General features: G+C 31.2%; 2 protein-coding genes across 4 annotated transcripts; one reads left to right on the top strand and one right to left on the bottom strand.

Moving 5' to 3' along the window:
* Positions 1–15: 15 nt before the first annotated feature.
* LOC129971479 (zinc finger protein 845-like) lies at positions 16–20,999 on the bottom strand. Of its 3 annotated transcripts, none has more exons than XM_056085289.1 (2): positions 20,893–20,999; positions 16–4,087 (listed from the first exon to the last, which is right to left on the bottom strand). In XM_056085289.1, exon 2 carries the CDS (start codon positions 3,724–3,726, stop codon positions 1,870–1,872), a length of 1,857 nt encoding a protein of 618 aa, XP_055941264.1. In that variant the 5' UTR covers positions 3,727–4,087; positions 20,893–20,999; the 3' UTR covers positions 16–1,869. The 3 variants fall into 3 exon arrangements, with proteins under 3 accessions (XP_055941264.1, XP_055941265.1, XP_055941266.1); XM_056085290.1 differs by lacking the exon at positions 20,893–20,999 and adding an exon at positions 19,358–19,768; XM_056085291.1 differs by lacking the exon at positions 20,893–20,999 and adding an exon at positions 17,807–17,912.
* LOC129971901 (uncharacterized) lies at positions 11,519–12,677 on the top strand. The gene is made up of 2 exons (XM_056085879.1): positions 11,519–12,472; positions 12,621–12,677. The coding sequence occupies exons 1-2, from the start codon at positions 11,519–11,521 to the stop codon at positions 12,675–12,677; spliced, it is 1,011 nt and encodes a 336-aa protein (XP_055941854.1).
* Positions 21,000–22,375: the final 1,376 nt, after the last annotated feature.

The raw sequence follows: 22,375 nt of genomic DNA, 5'->3' as shown, positions 1-22,375 counted from the left end.
AGGGGAAAAATAATTAGTACCAAAGCTTTATTATGTAATTTGCTTATACGGGTACATTGTGACATGACGTCGAAGATAAAAGGAAGCGTTGAATATGTCATTCTGCAAGAATTCGCACGTCAACTGCATTGTCACTACGTGAACGCGCCTCATTAGTCAAGCTGTTTTATCCAGCGGGATGAAAATGCCAGTGCTGCTCTTCATGAATACCGGCGGTTAAAACAGTTACGTACAGGACAGATGACCATAACTAACTTCCGAAGGATAGTTGAAATATTTGAAACAACAGGAATTCTTGGTGTGCAACCAGGCCGAGGACGTGAAGTTATCAATCAGGAACAAGTTGAATTTGCAACTGCCGTTATGGATCAAGGGATAGCTAATAAGCAGGGTACCAGCAGTTCTCGATCAATATCACGATAAACAGATACCCCGTTCTCGACGATCAGAAGATATTGGGTAAGATCCTGAAATTTTATCCGTATAAGATAACATCCGTTAACTTATGACACTGATCTGAATCTTGGCAATATCTGGTTATGTGACAATTCTGATTCACTTGAAAGGCGTTGTGTACCAAGGACATTTTCCTGACATTCCTACTTTAAAAGATCAATAATGTTACATGTCAGACGAATAAATGCCGATATGCTGCGAGCCACCTTCGAAAATTTCATGTACCGTATGCAATTACTGGAACATCAAGTTGGTAGTCACCTTGAGCAAAATTTGAAAGTAAATAAGCTAGCTATAATAAACGCTTTTCATTGGTATTTGGTGTGTTGCTATTTACTGTTTCCACTGACAGTTATGTATTCTTTTTCCACACATTCTGCGCTTGCAGCGCCAGGACTTCTCTTATCGGCGTTTTTTTGGGACTAATTTTTTTCCCGTCTTGATAAATCAAAACCGCATAATTTAATGTGTATGATGACCAAATTTTGTTGTATTTCATCTAATACATAACACGCCACACGGCTCTGAGCACCTCCTTTTATTTCTTGATCACCCTGTATATTATTTAACTTTTAAAATTTAGATAAAAATTCAGCCAAATCGTTTTACAGCTTCCTTTTCCAGATTTAAAGATATCATTACATAAAAATTATTGGATGTCTAGGGAGTCGAAAATAAAATAATTTATTTTTCTTCAAAAGTAGAATGAGAAGTCAGAGAGAGGTAGCAGATAAAGATAGTTTAAAAAGTAGGGTAGACACAATTCAATTTTGATCTTTGTAAAAACATCTCTCACATTGATTTAGTTTGTCTTGGAATTATCCAGTGATTTGATATTAATTAATATTACATATTCCTACACTTGAAGCATACAATTTGTAGCATTTTCAACAGTTTTTTTTAGTAAATTTTCTCACAAGAAATTTGCAAAAATATTTCATACATAAAGAATGTGTTATATAACCACAAATGTTATGATTTTTATTAAGGGACCAATCAATCGTAAAGATCTTTCGTACATAGACACTCAAAAATAAATTTTAATTCTAAAAGCAATTACTTTGAATATAAAATTAATTTTTCAATTCTAATTCCATATCTAAATTAATTATTTTTAAAAAATTTGAAATGTAGTTACATCCTAGCAAGGAAAACGTTTTGTTGCACATCTTACAAATATGCGAATTTAATTTTGTATGCGTCAATAAATACCTCCTTACAATGTTTCGACCAGAAAATACGTTATTACAACACAACGAACATGTAGCTATTTTTTAGAATGGGTCGGTAAATGGGACTGCATATTTCCTTTTTCATTAAATACTTTATTACACACAGAACTTTATGCTTCGTATTTATCAGAAAATATTTCCATAAAATGTTTCCACAAGAAAATGTTTTATTGCATATATTTCAAACGTCCGGTCTCTCTTTCGTATGTGTTCTTAAATGCATGTCTAAACTTCCTTTTTGAGAAAACGGTTTACTGCAAATCTCACAAACATAAGGTTTCTCTTTCGTATGCGTTCTTAAATGTTTCTTTAAATTTTCTTTTTGAGAGAACGGTTTACTGCAAATCTCACAAACATAAGGTTTCTCTTTCGTATGCGTTCTTAAATGCATGTCTAAACTTCCTTTGTGAGAAAACGCTTTCCTGCAAAACCCACAAACATACGGTTTCTCTTTCGTATGCGTTCTTAAATGCATGTCTAAACTTCCTTTTTGAGAAAACGGTTTACTGCAAATCTCACAAACATAAGGTTTCTCTTTCGTATGCGTTCTTAAATGTTTCTTTAAATTTTCTTTTTGAGAGAACGGTTTACTGCAAATCTCACAAACATAAGGTTTCTCTTTCGTATGCGTTCTTAAATGCATGTCTAAACTTCCTTTTTGAGAAAACGCTTTCCTGCAAAACCCACAAACATACGGTTTCTCTTTCGTATGCGTTCTTAAATGTATGTCTAAACTTCCTTTTTGAGAAAACGGTTTACTGCAAATTTCACAAACATAAGGTTTCTCTTTCGTATGCGTTCTTAAATGTTTCTTTAAAGTTCCTTTTTGAGGAAAAGGTTTGCTGCAAATCTCACAAACATACGGTTTCTCTTTCGTATGCGTTCTTAAATGTATATTTAAACTTGCTTTACGAGTAAAAGGTTTAATGCAAATCTCACAAACATACGGTTTCTCTTTCGTATGCGTTCTTAAATGTATATTTAAACTTGCTTTACGAGTAAAAGGTTTAATGCAAATTTCACAAACATACGGTTTCTCTTTCGTATGCGTTCTTAAATGTATCTTTAAACTTCCTTTATAAGAATACGCTTCACTGCAAATCTCACAAACATATGGTTTCTCTTTCGTATGCGTTTTTAAATGTATGTCTAAACTTCCTTTATGAGAAAAATCTTTCCTGCAAATCTCACAAACATACGGTTTCTCTTTCGTATGCGTTCTTAAATGTCTCTTTAAATTTCCTTTTTCAGAAAACGCTACACTGCAAATCTCACAAACATACGGTTTCTCTTTCGTATGCGTTTTTAAATGTATGTCTAAACTTCCTTTATGAGAAAAAGCTTCACTGAAAACCTCACAAACATACGGTTTCTCTTTCGTATGCGTTCTTAAATGTATCTTTAAAGTTCCTTTTTGAGAAAAAGCTTCACTGCAAATCTGACAAACATACGGTTTCTCTTTCGTATGCGTTCTTAAATGTCTCTTTAAATTTCCTTTTCCAGAAAACGCTACACTGCAAATCTCACAAACATACGGTTTCTCTTTCGTATGCGTTCTTAAATGCATGTCTAAACCTCCTTTTTTATAAAACACTTTACTGCAAATCTCACAAATATACGGTTTCTCTTTCGTGTGCCTCCTTAAATGCCTCTTGAAACTTCCTTTATGAAAAAACGCTTTCTTGCATATCAGTGAATGTCTCTTTAAATTTCCTCGTACAGAAAACATTTTACAGCATATCTCACAAATATGTAGTTTCTCTTTCGTATGTGTCAGTAAATTTGTCTTTAAATTTCCTTGTTGGGAAAATATTTTATCGCTTACATTACAAGCATACAGATTTTTTGTATGCGTTCTTAAATGTATCTTTAAACTCCCTCGTAGAGAGAACACTTTATTGCACACATGACAAACAAATGGTTTCTGTCTAATAAGCGTCGAGTTTTGTGGCATCATATATTCCTGCGAAGAAAAGACTCTACTACACATTAAGACTCTACTTACATAAGGTTGCATAGATTCTAAATTTGAGTGCATAGATTAAAATAATATTTTAGAGTGCATGATCCACATATTTGCTTTTCTTTCACAAGCGTGAAAAAATGCTTTGTTAAAGTGCCTTGTAAAGAATTAAAAAAAAAACTATTATTAGCAAAGGTATCTTAATAGATATGCTGCTTGTGCATGATTTATATATTTTACAAGAATTGACAGAATATTTTTTAAAAATTTTCAGAGGACTACTTGTTTTTATTGCATATATAAAGTAATAGCTTTTCTTCTCAATCACTGGGTTGATGAGATCCTAACCCTTATTGAAAAGTAGAGCGTTAGCTGCATATATTTAACCTTGATGACTTATAAGCAATATTTTTGCTCTTTCCGCTGCTTCCATAACCTGAAAAAAAGAAAATTTCATTAATCTTTACACTTGAAATTAAATTTTCAGAAATAAAGAAATTACAAGCCCACAAACATCAAATACAAATATTTTAACAATGCATTACAATTTATTAAAATATGTATTATGTATATAACGTACTATGCAAAATACCTTTTAACACACAACGCATTATGCAATATATTTTTTATAATGTGTATTATACATATAATGAACAATATTTTCCCGTCTTGGTTATAAATGTTTCTTTAAAAAATGTAATGTTTGTATCAATATGAAAAAAAAAAATTATCGAATCTCACATCAAGAAGGCAATGCCTCATTCTATATTTTACTAAAAATTCACTTTAAATGTGCTAAAATTAGGTTATGCATTTAAATGAATTAATGTAAATGTTAAAGTATTGAATGTTAAGGTAAAGTAAAGAAACTTGTTGTAGAATAACATCTTAAGATATTCCTGAAAAATAGAAGATTTTAATGTAGTTAAACACACACACGCACACACACACACACACACACACGCACGCACACACACACACACACGCACACACACACACACACACACACACACACACACACACACGCACACACACAAGAGAGAGAGAGAGAGAATAATAAATAAACAACCTTTTTCAAGTGGAACACTTGAAAGAAATTTGGTAGTTGTAGAAGAAATAATGCATATTTAAGTTACTAACATTGAGTTTCATTAGAAATAAATAAACTGCAGTACTTTTATCTAATTAGAATAAAAGAGAACGCGCATGGGTGTTTCTGGTGTGTTACAGAATAAATTGTTTATCCGGGAAAAAGGTGCACCAAGTAATATTTTTTTTTTTTAATTTTAATTAATTAAAAATAAAACAAAATTTTGATATTTTTCCTGAAAATTCTCGACAGTATTATTTTGTTAAATTGATTTATATAATATTTTAAATAATATTATTAAAAGTTTTATTTTTCACAATACCAGTTTGCTTACTGTGCAATTTTTTCCCCTGAAATACTGTTTTTTTTGTGTGATTTTAATCAAAATGATTTTTTAAACTGTTTTTTTTGTGGTTTTAATCAAAATGATTTTTTAAATCTAATTTTTAATAATACATTTTGTTGCAAAAATCTCCACTTGTTTTCATTTTTTTATCAACTATATAATCGTGAGATTTTATAGTTGAAATATCAGGAAGAAAGATTTTGTTTTAATACTTGAGTAGCGTGCTTAAGAAATAACTTAGTGAAGTTAAGTATCACAAATGTCAGAAAACAAATGGTGCCAAATTTAATTACACTATGAGTACATGGAACTTTATACACAAATACCAGAACAGGACAATGATTCTGAAATAATGCGGTTGTAATGTCTGCAATGGGCTGCGGTGTCAAGATCTCGGCTTCGGAACAGGATAGCTTCAGGTTCGAAACCCGAGACACCGAAGAACCGTCGTGTAAGCGGGTTTGGTGCACGCTAAATACATCGAGGCCAAATGCCCTCCCATTGGTGTGGTGTGAAAGTGTGGAGTGGGAGTGCCAGCTAAGGTGTCGTCCTCGTCATTTGACCGCGATTCAAAATTACGAGGTCCGTTGACATAATTTCTGAGGAGGTGTTTATATTCGGGCAAGTGCCTTTATGAAATTAATAAATTATCATAAAAAAGAAAATACTTATAATATTCATCAATGATATGAAAAGTACTGACACATCTTAAATTGATTGATGTTTTCTCTCAATACTTTGAGTACACTAAAATAAAAGTTCATACAAAATCTACCGCTTCCTTATACTCCACTATTAGAACACTAATTAAATCTCTTTCATGCATATATGTGTCAAATCAGTACCTTAGAAATGGTAAAAGATTAACTAAATACTTACACCATGGTAAATGGGATTTTTTTCATGCTATGTATGTAGAAGCAATTATTTCTATCATTTTCATTCACTTAATTTTAAGCATAAATATAAAAAATCTCAATCTTTTTTTAAAAAATTGAACCTTTGTAACATTGTATTACTAGCCGTCTTTGGCGACCAGCCGGTTCGCCAATCTTAATGACATTAAAATTTTAATAATTAAATATTTTATGGAACTCCTATTTTAATTGCTTCTTCATTAAAATATTTTAAAACTTCAAATTTTAATAGTCATATAATTCACTCTTAATATTATAAAGGCTTTCAGCCATAACGTAATATGTATCTCTAATTTTCTGTTAGCTCCCGTAGAATTTATGCTTTAAATTAAAGTGGAAATGATAAAACTGCAATAAATATAATAATTTTTTTTTTTTTTTTACTAAAACGAAGTATTTCTTTTAAACACGAGTACTGAAAACAGAGTCGCTGAGTATTTAAACCTTATGAGAATATTTTTCTTAATTCATATAATATCTTAAGAAGTTTTCAACAAAATTTTCTCAGATTCATCATGAACAGATCGATTAATTAACAATGTTTAGTTTTAAATGCATCAAACACTAAAAAAATAAACAGAATCGTTTGAAATAATCTGTCGAAAACATATTAAGCCTTCAAAACCAAGTCCGAATCCGTTGTCAACAATCAGAACACAATGCGCATGCGTGAATTTTCAACGCCACTTATGGTAATGCAAATGCGTGAATTTCTACTCCAGTTGGGGTAACGCTATGCAGATTAGAAATTTTTAATTTCCTTTATTCTGTTTTATTTTAATTCAAAAGTACTTCAGAATGAATCTGGAAGATCGATTATTAAATCGATGTTTCGATCGTTAACTTTAAATGCATCAAACCTTAAGAAAATAAACAAAATCCTTTGAAATAATCTGCCGAAAATTTCTTAAGCCTATCCTCTTTAGCGTGGGGAAAAAAAAAAAAATCTGAAGCCTTATTTATTTGGCGGTGGGGAAGTGAAAAGATTTTTTTGGCGGGAAAGTTAGCTTTTAATTAATAATTAAAATTCTAATTAAAAATTCAAAAAAAGGGACCATAGGTAGCGCTTTAGAATGACACGAATAAAAGATGGCGCTACGATCACTACATGAGTATCCCCCTAGTGAACAAGGAGAACGACAAATGTAATAATACAAGATAATTATACACGCATAAAAATAAAACATCACATAATACAATAAGTATAATATAGGATAATGGTTTCAAATGGTAAATAGAAATTGAAGTAAATAGATGCAATAATATATGAAATACATAAAATTACAGTTACAATATATATACACACGACAATTTATATCTCAGTAATTAATCTCGCTGGAAAATGGACATGACGTCCACTACGAGAGGTTTTGTCAATAATTGTTCATTTTTAGAAGAAAGTTCATTTGAGTTTTATGAATAGATGCAGGTATAGAAGGTAACGAGTCATTAGATCCTGTCAACACATATGCAGGTTTGACACGGTCTATGGAAACTGTAACATTTTTATTATTAATTTTTAATACAAAAGTTTTATCTTTCCTGCTGATTACAGGGTGTGGACCAGTGTAAGGAGGTGAAAGAGGAGGTTTAACACTGTCCACTCTCAAAAATACATGAGAGCAAGTACTTAAGGATGCATGAATATAAATAGGCTTAACCGAGTGTCTAGACGTAGAGATAGGATTTATAGATTGCATTAGTGCTTTGAATTTTGATACATAGGTATCTGTTGGTATTGATAGATCTATTTTTGAGGTTAAAATGTCAGAAGCCAATCTGAGGGTTGTACCAAAGACTAATTCAGCACATGTGGCATTTATGTCCGGTTTAATTGCAGATCGAATTCCGAGTAAAACTTTGGGAATAGTTTCAGTCCAGTTTGGTTGACAATGGGCTATAATAGAACTCTTAAGAGCCATGTGGAAACGTTCTACAAGTCCATTGGATTGGGGATGGTAGGACGTTGTGCGGATTCGATTTGTACCTAAAATATTATTCAAATGTCTAAATAGATGTGAATCAAAATTTTTACCTTGATCTGTAGTTATAGTTACTGGACAACCGAAACGAGATATCCAATTATGAATTAGGGCTTTACATGTTGTTTCAGCGGTTATATCAGAAGTAGGAATAGCTTCCGGCTATCTGGTAAATCGGTCAACTATTGTCATACAATATTTATAACCATCAGATAGTGGGAATGGTCCTATGAAATCGATATTTATATGGGCAAATCGAGCATCTGGCAAAGCAAAAGTGCCTATAGGAGATTTTGTATGTTTTTGAATTTTAGAGCGTTGGCAATTATGACAAGATTGAACAGAATTTTTAATAAATGAATTCATGTTTCGCCAAAAATAACGTTTAGTAATCAGCTTTCTTGTTGCTCGAATGCCAGGATGAGAAAGATTGTGAATATTTTCAAAAACTATTGAACGAAAAGAATTTGGAATGTACGGACGAGGTGAATTAGAAGATAAGTCACAATACAAAGTTACATCCTCTATGGAAAAATGTTGCTTTTCTATTTTACAATTTGAAGACTTCAGATATTCTTTAAGTTCAGAATCATTTAACTGTGCAAGTAAGATGTCATGAAAATTAAATTTTTCTTTGAAATTGAATTGATTTCAATGCGAGACAATGCATCTGCAGCAATTTTCTCTGTACCCATGACATAACGAATATCGGTAGAAAATTGGGATATGAAGTCTAAATGTCTCAGTTGACGAGGCGAGCATTTATGCAGCTTTTGCTTAAAGGCTTCAATAAGGGGTCATTGATTAGTATAGATTGAAAATTCTCTACCTTCAAGCATGTATCGAAAAATTTTTATGGAAGCATAAATAGCAAGAAGTTCTCTGTCGTATGTTGACCAATTAGTTTGACTCTTAGAAAGTTTCATTGAGAAGAATGCAATGGGTTCCCAAATTCCACTTGAAAGTTCATTTAAAGAGCTTCCAATAGCAAATAAGGATGCATCAGTCCACAGACTTAAAGAGCTCCAGGAATCGGATGTTTGAGTAGGGTAGATTCGGCAAGAGCTTTCTTAGCATAAGAAAATGCCTTGTCAGCTTCCTCAGACCATTGCAGAGTAGTTTCAGATTTTTTTGCTGGCCGTGGTAATTTCTTTTTGTTAGTATGGCCTTCAAGAAATTTAATCAAAGGTGATAATATGTGAGCTGCCTTGGGAAGAAATCTGCGGTAAAAATTAAACATACCCAAAAATCTACGAAGTTGAGTTGAGTAAGGGTAGTGGGTCGTGGGAATTCTTGAATTGCACTAACTCGATCAGGAATTGGAGAAATACCTTCTTTGGAAACTTTAAATCCTAAAAAATCTAGGGTAGGAACACCAAATGTACACTTAGAAGATTTAATTGTAAGTCCATAATGGTCTAATTTTGAAAAGAGAGCTCTGAGATGTTGAATATGCTCTTCGATTGATTTTGAAGCAATTAATAAATCGTCAATAAAAGCATACACACCATCTAAATCTCTAGTAACTTCATCGATAAATCTCTGAAAGGTACTTAATGCATTACACAAACCAAATTGCATCCGAGTGCTCTTGAAGAGTCCGAACGGAGTACAAATAGCTGTTTTATGAATGTCCACGGGAGCAATCGGAATTTGATGAAAAGCTTTTACTAAATCAATATGAGAAAAAATTGTGGTTCCATGAAGTTCGCTAGTAAAATCCAAAACACTGGGAATAGGATATTTGTCCTTTTTGGTCTGAGCATTAAGAGCTCTAAAATCACCAACAGGACGCCAATCGTCACTTCCCTTTTTCGGAACCATATGTAGAGGAGAGGCATAATTGCTGTTGGATGGCCGCATATGGCCTAAATCCAACATATGCTGAAATTCCATTTTAGCGATTTTTAAGCGATCGGGTGTTAGCCTACGAGGTTTTGCATAAACAGGAGAACCAAAAGTTTCAATATGATGCATAACAGAATGTTTTACAGTTTGGTTTGCATATGGAGATTTAACAATATTAGGAAAATCATGCAATAACTTTGAAAAATCATCATTACAAAATACAGATTTTACAGAATGAACATCAGCATTATTAAGAATAGCATGGGCATTTATATGTGTACACATATCATTTAAACGACGATTTCTTAAATCAGGTTGCAAATTAAAATCATGTAGAAAATCTGCACCAATAATTGCAGTTTTAATATCACAAACAGAAAAAAGGATAAACAAATTGTTTTCTTAAACCTAAATCTAAAGATAATAACTTTTGTTTATAAACATTTATGTTGGAACCATTTGCTGCAAAGAATTTTTGAATCGGAATACACATTTTATCATTTCTAGTCGCAGGAATCAAACAACAATCACTGCCAGTGTCAACGAGAAAATTTACATTTGATTTTTTATCGCGAACAAAAAGGCGACGAGAACTACTGGGCGAGGCGTATGTCGCCGCTACTCCTTGCCGTTGTGGTTTGGCTGATAATTGCAAGGCGGAATGCATTTATGCGCTTTGGAGTCGTACTTCCGATGATACCAACAAGATATCATCATTACTGGCAGGGCTTTTCCGTCGAAAACGAGGTTGACGATTCCGTGAATGACTTCTGGAATGGCGACGCATCTGTGCAATTTCTTTGCGCAACATTTTAATTTCTGTTGGCAGTTCAGAATCAGCTGTAGCAGTTGAATTCGAAACAACACTTACCTGGATTGGTGCTATATCCAGTATTTTGTCGGCTATTTCAGAGGTTTTTGAGGTGTCAAAGGTTGTATTGAGGCAAGAATCGATTGCACATTAGATGGTAGTTGCTGAAGAAATAATTCCAGTAAAAGAGAATCGGCGATATTGTGATTTTCGGCACGTCTTTGCATAATTCTTAACAGCTCGGACGACTTCCGATCATGCAACTGTTCTCCAGCCAATAACTTACGAATTTCCTGGGATTTAGATTCTCCTCATCGGGAAATGATCTCCGATTTTAGTTGGCTGTAAGGGTCAGCTGCATCTGGTGAAAGAATGATATCGCGCACAGTTATCGCGATTTCAGGAGGCAAGGTGCTCACGCAGTAGTTGAATTTAGTGCGAGAAGCTGTAATTGGCTTTGGAATAGCCAATTCAAATGTTGACTCCACCATCGTAAACCAGAGGGAAGGGTCGGACGGCATGAAGTTCGGCATTTTCACCGCTGAGATTTCCTCCATCATGGTAGTAATGTCGTTTCAAAACGAAACTTAGTAAGATAATATTAACCAAATTAAATCAAAAGAGATGCGAGGTTTCTTATCCGGGTCACCATTTTGGTGATGTTCATGCAGAGTGTTGTATAAAGCATTTCATCTCTATTAGAAAAATAAACTCTTTATTTCACTAACAACCATCGGAACATCACCGCTTAGTGCACGTATACATAGAACGGGGATTCCCCGGGCGAAGTATTAGGGAAAGTAGATAGGTAGCGCTTTAGAATGACATGAATAAAAGATGGCGCTACGATCACCCACAGTTCCAAAATTAATAATGCAATTTCGTAAGAATGCTATTGGAATAACATCAGATATTAAAAAGGACTTCTTACAAATCAGTCTGAACCCAAATGACAGAGACTACTTTCAGTTTTTATGGTGGAAAGATTTTTCAAGAAGAAAGGAATTGATCACCCTGAGACATTGTCGAGTGGTATTTGGTGCTTCTCCTATTCCATTTTTACTTGAGGCAACGATAGCTCATCATCTAGAGAACGTTTCAGATGGAAGGAAGGAAACAGCTCGTCAACTTCAAAAATCTTTTTATGTAGATAATTGCATAACTAGTTTAGAAACAAGAGAAGAGGCAGCCAAATTTATTTCTGAAGCTAAAGAACTGATGTCTGCAGCCAAATTTGATTTACGAGGTTGGGTTCCTTCTGAAAAAATTGTAGGAGAAACAAAAGTGAGATATATTCCAATACTAGAACTTTCCTGGGACACTGAAAATGATGAACTTTCTTGTAACGGTGCTATTAAAATTGCAGAAGAAAATATAACTAAACAAACATTATTATCTATTGCTCAACGAATTTATGACCCAATAGGATTTACGAGTCCAACTACTCTAATTCCAAAGATCATTCTTCAAAAAACATGGAAAAGAAAAATTAATTGGGATGATGTGCTTCTACCAGATATATGTAATGAATTTTTAGCCTGGTACAAACATGTAAATCTGCTAAAAGATTGCAAAATCCCAAGAAGACTCATTTCAAATCCTTTTAAAGATTGTCAGATAGGTCTTCACTGTTTCAGTGAAACCAGTGAAGCCTCTTATGCCACATGTATTTTTTTACGTGCTGAATATAACGGGAAAGTTTCCGTTCAATTAGTAGCAAGTAAGTCAAGAGTGTCACCAACAAAGGAAATTACGATTCCTCGATTAGAATTGTTGGAAGCTCTTATATTATCCCAATTATATTGCCAAGTGACAGATGGACTTGAGGTAAAATTTAATGAAGTATACTTTTGGACTGACTCGACTGTTGTCTTAACGTGGATTAAACGGGATAGTTCTTGGAATACATTTGTAAGAAATAGGATAACTGAATTAAGAAAATATACCAATTCTGATAACTGGTATTTCGTGCCAGGTCATAAGAATCCAGCAGACCTTCCTTCAAGAAGTTGTGATGCAAAGATTTTATTGAAGAGCAAGTGGTGGGAAGGTCCAGAATGGTTATCAAAATCACAAGAGTTCTGGCCTTTGAATGAAAAACAAATTATTGATGAAAATTTAGTTGAATCAGAGAAAAGGAAAACAATAGTCAGTAATGTTGAGCATGAATCAGTTAACTTTACTGACAATCTACTTTATTTCTCGAAATATACAAAGATTTTAAGAATGCTGGCTTGGATACAACGTTTTATTAAAAACTGTCGTCTTAAAGAAAAATGTAAGGAAACCAAACTAACCTATGAAGAAGTCCAATCAGCTGAAAACTGTTTGCTAAAGTTAATTCAAAAGGAAAGTTTTGCAGAGAGCAAGATGAAAGCATTGAAAAATATGCAAACTTTCAAAGACGATTCCAACATTCTTAAAGTTAGAACTAAGATCATACTGGGAGATGAAGAAGAGAATTTTAAGTGCCCAATATTGTTGCCGGGTAACCATGAAATAATTCGTTGATTGATACACCAGAAACATTGTGAGTTGCAGCATGCCGGATTTCGAACTCTCATTTCCAATTAAAGGGAAAATTACTGGATTATTTCTGTCAATAAAATAGCAAAACGAGTAAGCTCTCAATGTATTACTTGCAAAAGATTTAAAGCCAAACCTACGGAGCCACCTTTAGCACCTCTTCCTAAAAATAGAATAAAAGTTGCTGCAGCATTTGAAGTCACAGGGATTGATTTGGCAGTCCCATTGTTTTTGAGTTCTGGAGAAAAGACATGGATAGTCCTTTTTACCTGTGCTATTTATAGGGCTGTTCATCTTGAGTTAGTCAATTCCTTGTCCACGGAAGCGTTTATAATGGCTTTAAGAAGATTTTTTGCTAGAAGAGATTGAGTTAATATAATCTACACTGATAACGGCACCAACTTCGTTGGTTCAAGTAATGCATTGAAAAATCTAGATTGGGAGAAGATCATGTCGTTTTCCACTCTCAAGAAAATTAAATGGAATTTCAACCCTCCAACTGCTGCATGGTGGGAGCGGATGATCCCCATGCTAAAAGAAATGTTAAGAAGAATTTTGGGCCGAAAGAGTATTGATTATGAAGAATTGGAAACTCTTATTATTGTGAAGCTACAATAAATTCCAGACCTCTCACATATATTGAAGATAATTCAGAAGGTCTAAGGCCACTGACACATGCTTGTTTCTTGCAAGGCATTCCTAGTAGTGATACAACTGATTTAGACGAAATCGACAGTAAAAGCCTAAATAGAAGATTACGTTTTATTCAAAATCTACGGCATGATTTAAGAACGAGATTCCGCAACGAATACGTAGCAATGTTAGTGCATAAAGGTCATCACACTCGAGATGAATCTTTGAATGTTGGAAACATAATTCTTCTTGAAACTGATGGAAAACGCCTTCACTGGCCCTAAGGAATCGTAACTGAAGTCCTTCCTGGAGCAGATAGACATTCAAGAGTCGCCAGAGTAAGAACAGCTAAAGGGGAAAAATTAAGACCATTCCACAGACTTTATTCCTTGGAAATCGGAAGTTCTGAAAAATTACCATTCATTGCTCAGCAAAAGGATAAAGACAAACACTCTACTTCCTGCAACTCCAGCTGTTTCAGATCATGATTCCAGTGAAAATAATGATTATATAATCAAAATAACTCCTGATGTCACTAAAGCTGATCGGCGTATTAAAATTCCCAACAGACTCGATTTATAACTTTTGTTGCAATTTCAGGTACTCTATAAAATTGCAAGATGGGAGATTATGTAAGCGTCATACCAGTTGCAGCTCAACTCCGCTCCAATGTAATTCCTTCAGATTTCGTTTTTCTCGATGTAAATATGCTTTCGAAACTTTCTATGTAAATAATTGCAAATAAAGTGTTCTCTCATATCACATCCATAATAATTATTGAAAATATTTTACATAATTATTTGTGTTACCTGATTTGCTATGAAATACCAGAGTTTCTTATTTGCAGACAGAATAAGAACAAATTCCTTATTAACAGAAAGAATATCACAAGTTTACAATCTTTCTTGATTAATATTTTAGAAATTAAAGATATATCAGGAATGTTCTCAATAATAATTAATTACTAAAGTCTTCTTTAAACTATTTGAAAAATATTCCTTCAATTCTTTTAATGAGATCAGTTATACCGACAAATAACGATCTAAATATTTCCTATTCTTTTCATTTTGAAAAAAATATTTTCAATTTTTGAAATCTTTTAAATTTAAAATAGATAAAAAACAGCACAGCATTTCTTTAAAAATCTTGACTTCATCTTATATAAATGCCACGGAAAAAAAAATGCAATGTATATTAACAATTTACAAACAGTAGTAATATTTGAAGAAAAATAATATTTCAATTTGAATAAAAATGTATTGATTCTAAAGAGGATAAAGCAGAAAAGTATTACAATAAAAGTTTTGAAATAAATATACAATGCTGGAAAATTAACAAAATATATCATTATCTGCATATTATAAAAACCAAGTGCAGATAAAAAATTTCTCCACACTTCCATATACATTTACAATTCTCATTAGTTTTTCCCTCTGACTAAACTTCAGTCAAATATTAGAATCAAAACAAAATTATAAGCATTTAAATATAAAAAATTAATTTTCATATCTAGGACACATTCTACTTGGTCATTAAAGTTGAAGTAAAGAAATTAATATTAATGCAAATGCTACATAATACACTTGCTTCAACTTGAAAAGAGATAGTGGAACTCGCTCAGTTTTCAAAAGAAAGCAATAAGATTTCTACTCTTTCAAAAGCTGTTTTATATTCTTTGAAAGAATTAAAACTGGATATACTTTCAATGTTATAACTTCCAGCATAGAGTGAAACAAAAGTAACAGTAAAAAAATTATGAGGCAATACCAAGGGAGGTTCTGATAACATATCCGATTATAGCCTGTCTTCATAAAGAGCATTCAGAATGTAAATTCAAGAAAGCATGCTATTGTTAAAAAATTTTGGTAGCAAACAAACCTAGTGTAGCAATTCAGAAGGTGGTCAAAGAAAGAATGAAAAGTAAAAGCATCATATAACACACTCTTTAGACAAAGTATGAATTGCAAAAATATTCTTTTTAGTACCAGCTCTCTGGTGAATAAAAATATAAATATTATTTTCTCTAACAATTTATAATTGAAGAAACATTAGAGATTTCACAAAACAATTATGCAAGATATGGCAAACATTATAGAAAAAGAACGTGGAAGAGAGTTTCCACCAAATCAAGCAAAACAGCAAAAGATTTTTCAAATATTAACAATTTATCACATAAAAAATTACAGTTTGGTGATCATACAATGCTGTTTAGTTAAGCGAAGAATTGTAATAAGAATGCAATATATTTCTAAAATATAAGTTATAACAAATAAATGTGCAATATTAAAAAAAAAACAAAAAACATAGAACTCATAATAATAAAAAATTTAGCTAAATAAATAGAATGCAGGAAAACCAAATAATTTTTATAACGAAAATTGTATACCTTAATAGTGCAAATTCTCATAAAAAATATCTTTCTTTATTTATACATTATAAACGTGCACATTCTGAAGTTTTATAACACACAACAACAAGTTAAAATCATTTCAAAACTCAAAAGAATACTTATTGCTTATAGTTTAAATTTGAAAATAATTCAATTACTGATTAAATAGAATGGCATTCATACATATATACATGCATCTATATAGTGAATTTCAATAAAATCATATACATATGTAATGTAATGATCTATTAATTCAGTTAAAACCATAATTAGTTTTCTAGTTAATTTACTTTATTCCAGATTTTTCTCTTATTTCCTGATGTAAATTCTATTTTTTTCATTTAATTATTTCTAATATGCCTGAAACAAATTGCTTAACAATCCCACAACACAAACAAATGATAAAAATTACTAACACCCACACATTCCTTTCAAGGTTACTCAAGATTCCATTTCCTGAACTGACACATGTCAAAGAACTTCTATTAGAATCCCTTATCTCATATGTTCTGTTGTGATTGAACACATTATACTATATACAAACTTAGACTTTCCAAAGAAAAATAAATTGAAAATTATTCTAAAGGAGTCATTTTTTTTTTGGTCATGAATCTCAAAATTTTTCTATATATGTAATTGTTTTCACAATTTATGTTATAAAAGTAAAGAAACCCAAAAATCATCAAGACAGGGAAAAAAACTTGTTGTAGGAAGGTTATTCAGAAAGTTTAATTTTCATATTATCATGCAAATATCCATATATCCACAAACATCTATAATCATATTATATCCAGAAAGTTATCAAATTTTGATAGCATAGAAAGATCACAATTTCTTTCATGATAAAATCTCCAAAGAATTGAACCAAATTATTCCAAATTTTTAACAAGTGTTAATGGCAGAAAAAATAAATATTTTCATTGTCCTATTTGCAAGTCAGTCTCTATCAACTTGCAGTCATCTTCTTCATTTAAGAAGTGAAATATATATGATTTCTGAAATTTTTAAACTTGGATTCAATTTTTTTATTCTCTTAGAATTAGATACCATTTCACTTAGAGTAATACAATTAAATGATTATATTGTGGTGATGTTCATGTAGAGTGTTGTATAAAGCATTTCATCGCTATTAGAAAAATAAACTCTTTATTACACTAAAACTATCGGAACATCACTGCTTAGCGCATGTATACATAGAACGGGGATTCCCCGGGTGAAATATTAATATAGATTGTATTAGGGAAAGTAGATAGGTAGCGCTTTAGAATGACATGAATAAAAGATGGTGCTACGATCACTACAATATTTTTCTAGCAACACATAACAACTTTAACTATTTTTCACAGCAAAAATAAGACTTTTATAACTTCATAATAGTTTGAAATTGATAGTACTTTTCTTAAGCAGTATTTTTTAAAAACACATGTAACATTTCACACTTTGAATAACCATTTCTTAAACCCTTTTATTCCTAACATAATTCGAACTCAGCACACTTGAATGCATGAGCTTCAATTTCATAAATAAGAAAAATTATCTTAACCTTCAAAAACAGCAATAATGAGAATAGAATTCTCAAAAAAAAAAAAAAATTTATGTTTTCAAATATATACCTGGGCAAGCATGTTTAATGAACAAATCATTTCCCATTTGTAGTAACTCAATCACATTTGGCTTCTGAGAGTTTTGATATGGTAAATCAAAAGAAATTTGCATTATCTTAAAAATAAATTTTATAGATATATGCACAATAGAAAATGAGGTTTTATTGATATAACAGGGGAATTACTTTCTTTACATGATGGATAAATAACTTTTATCTAAATTAGGTTCTTTATCCTAAAACAAATGTAATGTTTTTTTAATTAATATAACTGAATTAGCATATTCTACTTCAGATATTTTTGGTTCCATTTCCAATGAAAGTATCAGCGTGTAAATTGCATTCAGATAATTTCTTGCCAAGTAAAATCCTAGCAAATTTATTGCAGTTCTCTTATTTTACTTAGCATATCTTGGAAAGAAACAAGACATTATCGGGGTCTCTGGGGAAATAATACAGTTGTTTTATATGTCTGGAACACTAACCCCTTCCGCCGTTGCTATTCGAGAATAAGCAATGAATTACTTTCTGCTGTAGCCAGTCAGTTTTCTATAGCAGAACCAGGGAGAACTTTCACATGATTTGGATTCCTAAATAATTTTTGAGTTTAAAATTCATGCAAATTTACCAATGGATTACAAATTCATGCAAATTTACCAATTCTAATTTACCAATGAATTACCTAAAACAAAATATATAATATCTCTGTAATTCATGTAAGTACTTAACATATTTTATTTTCTTTTATTACCAGCATTTTCCGAGTTGTAACTTTTTGACTGCAGCTACAAATTAAGCCTAAGATTGTATTAGCATTAGACTACTACGTGTTGGGAGTAGACAGATATGCTTTGATGATAAATCCCATATTTTGCATTACCATTTTAAGAACAAATTGTTTGCAATAATTTTCTTTATTTTTCTTGAAAAATATCTTTGTTTTTGTTCAATTATTTTTTTAATAATGAATTTTATATCGAATGACATTTGAAAATTATAAACCAAATTTTATAAATAATGCATAAAATTACAAGTATCTTATTACTTAAAAAAATAGTTGAATAAAAATAAATTTTATTATTTTTAATAAACAAAATTGATACTTAATATTAGAAAGAATTATTCTATTATTAAATGAAATGAACAGAATTTATTTAATTATATATATATATATATTCAAAATTCTCATTCAATACAGAAAACTCAAAATTTATGTTATTCAAAGTCTTAAATATCATATTTATTAATGATTAAATGTTAGAATTATGATATGAACATTTTATATAATTTTAGCTCATATTTATTAAATGATTCAGAATTTTAATAATGTAATAAGATTATAATAGCAATTTTTTTTTTGGTAAACTATTATGAATTTTTAGTAAGGAAGAGTGGAAGTGGAATTTATGCATAAGCAGATCCTGTCAGATGCATATGACAATTTTGTGGTAAACAATTAAATTATTTCTGGGGAATCGAATCAAACTGAAAAAAAGTTAAGACCTAGTAAAAAATTGAAGTCACATTCTAAATAATATGAACTCTATGACAGATTTAATACCTATGAAGTTTTGACAATCTGGATTCACTTTTCATTAATTGAAATTTCATTTATGATGTGGTAATTATACAAAATTAAAGTCTCCTCTAAAAATGTAATACTTGAAATAGCATGTTTTGTGGCAAAGGAATCTTTACTTGATGTTTATAAGTGAAAATTGCATATCGAAATGAAGATACAATTGAGAGTTTCTAAGAAATTTTAAAATATTTTTTAGAAACGCATTTTCAAATATTGCCACTGATCTTCTACTGAATTCTTATTGAGTAAATAAATGCTTCAAATTGATTTTGAAAAAATACATTGACTAATCATTCAATTTTACATGTTGAAATTTATGCAACATAATTAAATATATAAAAGGATTAAGTGAAGAATAGTGTGCACAAGAGTTTGTCGCCAATATTGCAACCCATCAGAACGCTTTTCTAGCAACACTAATGTTGTTTTGTTTACTACTTTTTGCAATGGTTGAGTTGTACATAAACTACAACTATATTATGAAAAATGTTAAATTAAAAAAATATCTATTAAAGATTTAAATTTTATTCTTTATTATAATTAAAAGTTTATTAAACAAAGAAAGTTAAGTTTATAATTAAAAGTTATATTCTGCTTTCTTTTTTTTTTAATGTGAATACGAACAGAAAATATTTATTCTTTTGCAATTTTTAATTGTCAATATGCTCTTTAAAAAATCGTCTGCATTCTCACTTTAAAAGACAGCTGCAATGGAATGACTCCCTTCATAATTTATTATGTCGGAAGTATTTCGAACCTGTAGAATGGATGAAGGGTGAGTAAAATATGTAAATATATATATAGGAAAGGATGCTTGTTTGAAATTTTGTATTGAGAATGGTTTGATATCGAACCGGCAGAATGGATGAAGGGTGAGTGGAATATATTTTTTTACGAGTTGATGAAGTTGGGAAAAGAATATTTGAAATTTTGTATGGAGAATGTTCCGACTGCTTCTTTCTTTTGGTTATGTACTTTTTCTGTTATACAAACAGTCCTTATGTTCAATGTGCTAGCGAAGCTACTAGGTTCCCGCTGCTAGCGTAGCCGTAGGGTGTTTTTTTTTAATGTACAAAATTCGGCATCTGTAGAAGGCACTGGGCAGTATGTAAAAAAAGACAATACTTATTTTTAAAAAGTCCTAATTATATGGCGGGAAATTGTAACCGTAACTGTTCCACGTAAGTATTTGTTTATTTTGTCCGCCATCTTTATTGGCGACTTGGCATTGTTGGCGCAGCAGGGAGCACACTATAATTCACTTTTACCATATAAAAAAGTCAGTAATATACATATATAATCTTAGATTTAAAAAAAATACAAACAAAACTTCACGCGTTTTTTATTTACTAATGAAGCAAGTATTAAACTTTCAATACAGCTATGCCGGAAAACAAACCTCCATTTCAATACAACAACTGTCTTATTTATCCATATATAATGACGTTTAATTCCTTAAAAAAATCAACTCTTTCAAAATAAAAGGTGTTATGAATCAATTAAAACTTACTTACAATTATTTCAAAGTTAAGATCAGAATGTTGAATTCAAAAACCGTGATGTGATGCTAATGGACAAAGAAATTTTCTAATTTGGAATAAGTTTTACTGCTCATGCTCAGATTTAACTGGAGAAAAAGAGTAATATCCATCCGGTTGCTTGGCAAGAATGGAAAATCTAAATAATTATTCTGTTTAGGGTTATCACCATAGAGAAGATTTTTTTTCTTCTCATTTGTGAATCGGAGATATATTTTAAGAAATTTACCACATGAGTTAAGAAATTCTTCTATTTTTTAAAAGAAATAAAAAACTGAACTATTAACGCACACTAAATTCTGTTTTCTGTGCAGTTATTCATATGAAACATCGTGCTTGTTTCCTTTGATGCTGACATAACTTTCCTTTTCAAATTTCTTCCAAAAATATCACAGTAATCTTTGATATTTTTATTCTGTTCATCTTCACGTTCCTCCCTGTGATCTTTACCTTGTAGCGGAATGGTATGAGCGAGGATAGAACCTGGGACCTTGTGGTTCGCAACCAAGTAACATGACCACAAGGCAAAAGCAATTGCCCGTTTAGTGTAGCTGTTAACTGGCTTATAAGCTTTTACTACAATCTGATGAATTCGCGATAATTCGAATTTTAAAATGTATTTTGAATGATTAGCGCATTTTTGAAGAGAAATCCGTGCTTACTATAAGCGTAATGCAAATAGCAACCACGTGTTTCATGAAAAAAACAATGACCCTCTCCTTAATAAATTCTGCTATATCAAGGTAGAGTAGGGATAACGAATATTTTACGAGCGGATAATACGTAACCAATATCATAAAGTCACAAATACCAGTGATCAATACTTTTCAAAGATGGGTGTGATTCAAATTCTTGATACGATCTTACGGGTGATATTTCGAGTACAGGTTTTGGATCATGATAGAAAGTAACAATCGATATGATGTGTCCAATGGAAGCTCTCGAACAAAACAGAAAAGGCGAAATCTGTGAATTGGTAAAAAGTGAAAGGATCGGTTATTCTTGGAATTATCGTATCACTGAATTGCATATCACTGAGATTTATCGGAGCGGTGACTTCACTGAAAAGTGTGAAGTCGCCGCTGAAATTGGACTTTCCGATATTCGCATTTGATAATGCACTATTCCATACAAATCATTTTTATCATGTGACATGACTGCATATATTCTGTTTACTGCTGACGCCATCTATATTTAGAATATAGAACTAAATTAAACATTTTAAAGAAATGACATATATATTTAAATCAAATTTTTCAGAAAATTAATGAATATGGTTTACTCTAATAAAGAAATTAAATAAGTAGTTTTAAAAAAAAATAAAATTTAAGAAATAAATAAATTAATTCAATCACTCGTTACTTAAATTAGTAAATTAAGTATTAATTACAATTAATAGATTTTATATTTAATCCTAAGTAATAATTTTTAATTAATAATATCATTGAAATAACAGATA

The sequence above is a fragment of the Argiope bruennichi genome, chromosome 6, assembly GCF_947563725.1.
Source record: "Argiope bruennichi chromosome 6, qqArgBrue1.1, whole genome shotgun sequence".
Taxonomy (NCBI): Eukaryota; Metazoa; Arthropoda; class Arachnida; order Araneae; family Araneidae; genus Argiope; species Argiope bruennichi.
Note: the sequence above shows the minus strand (reverse complement) of the source record. Positions and strands in the feature narration are given on the sequence as shown.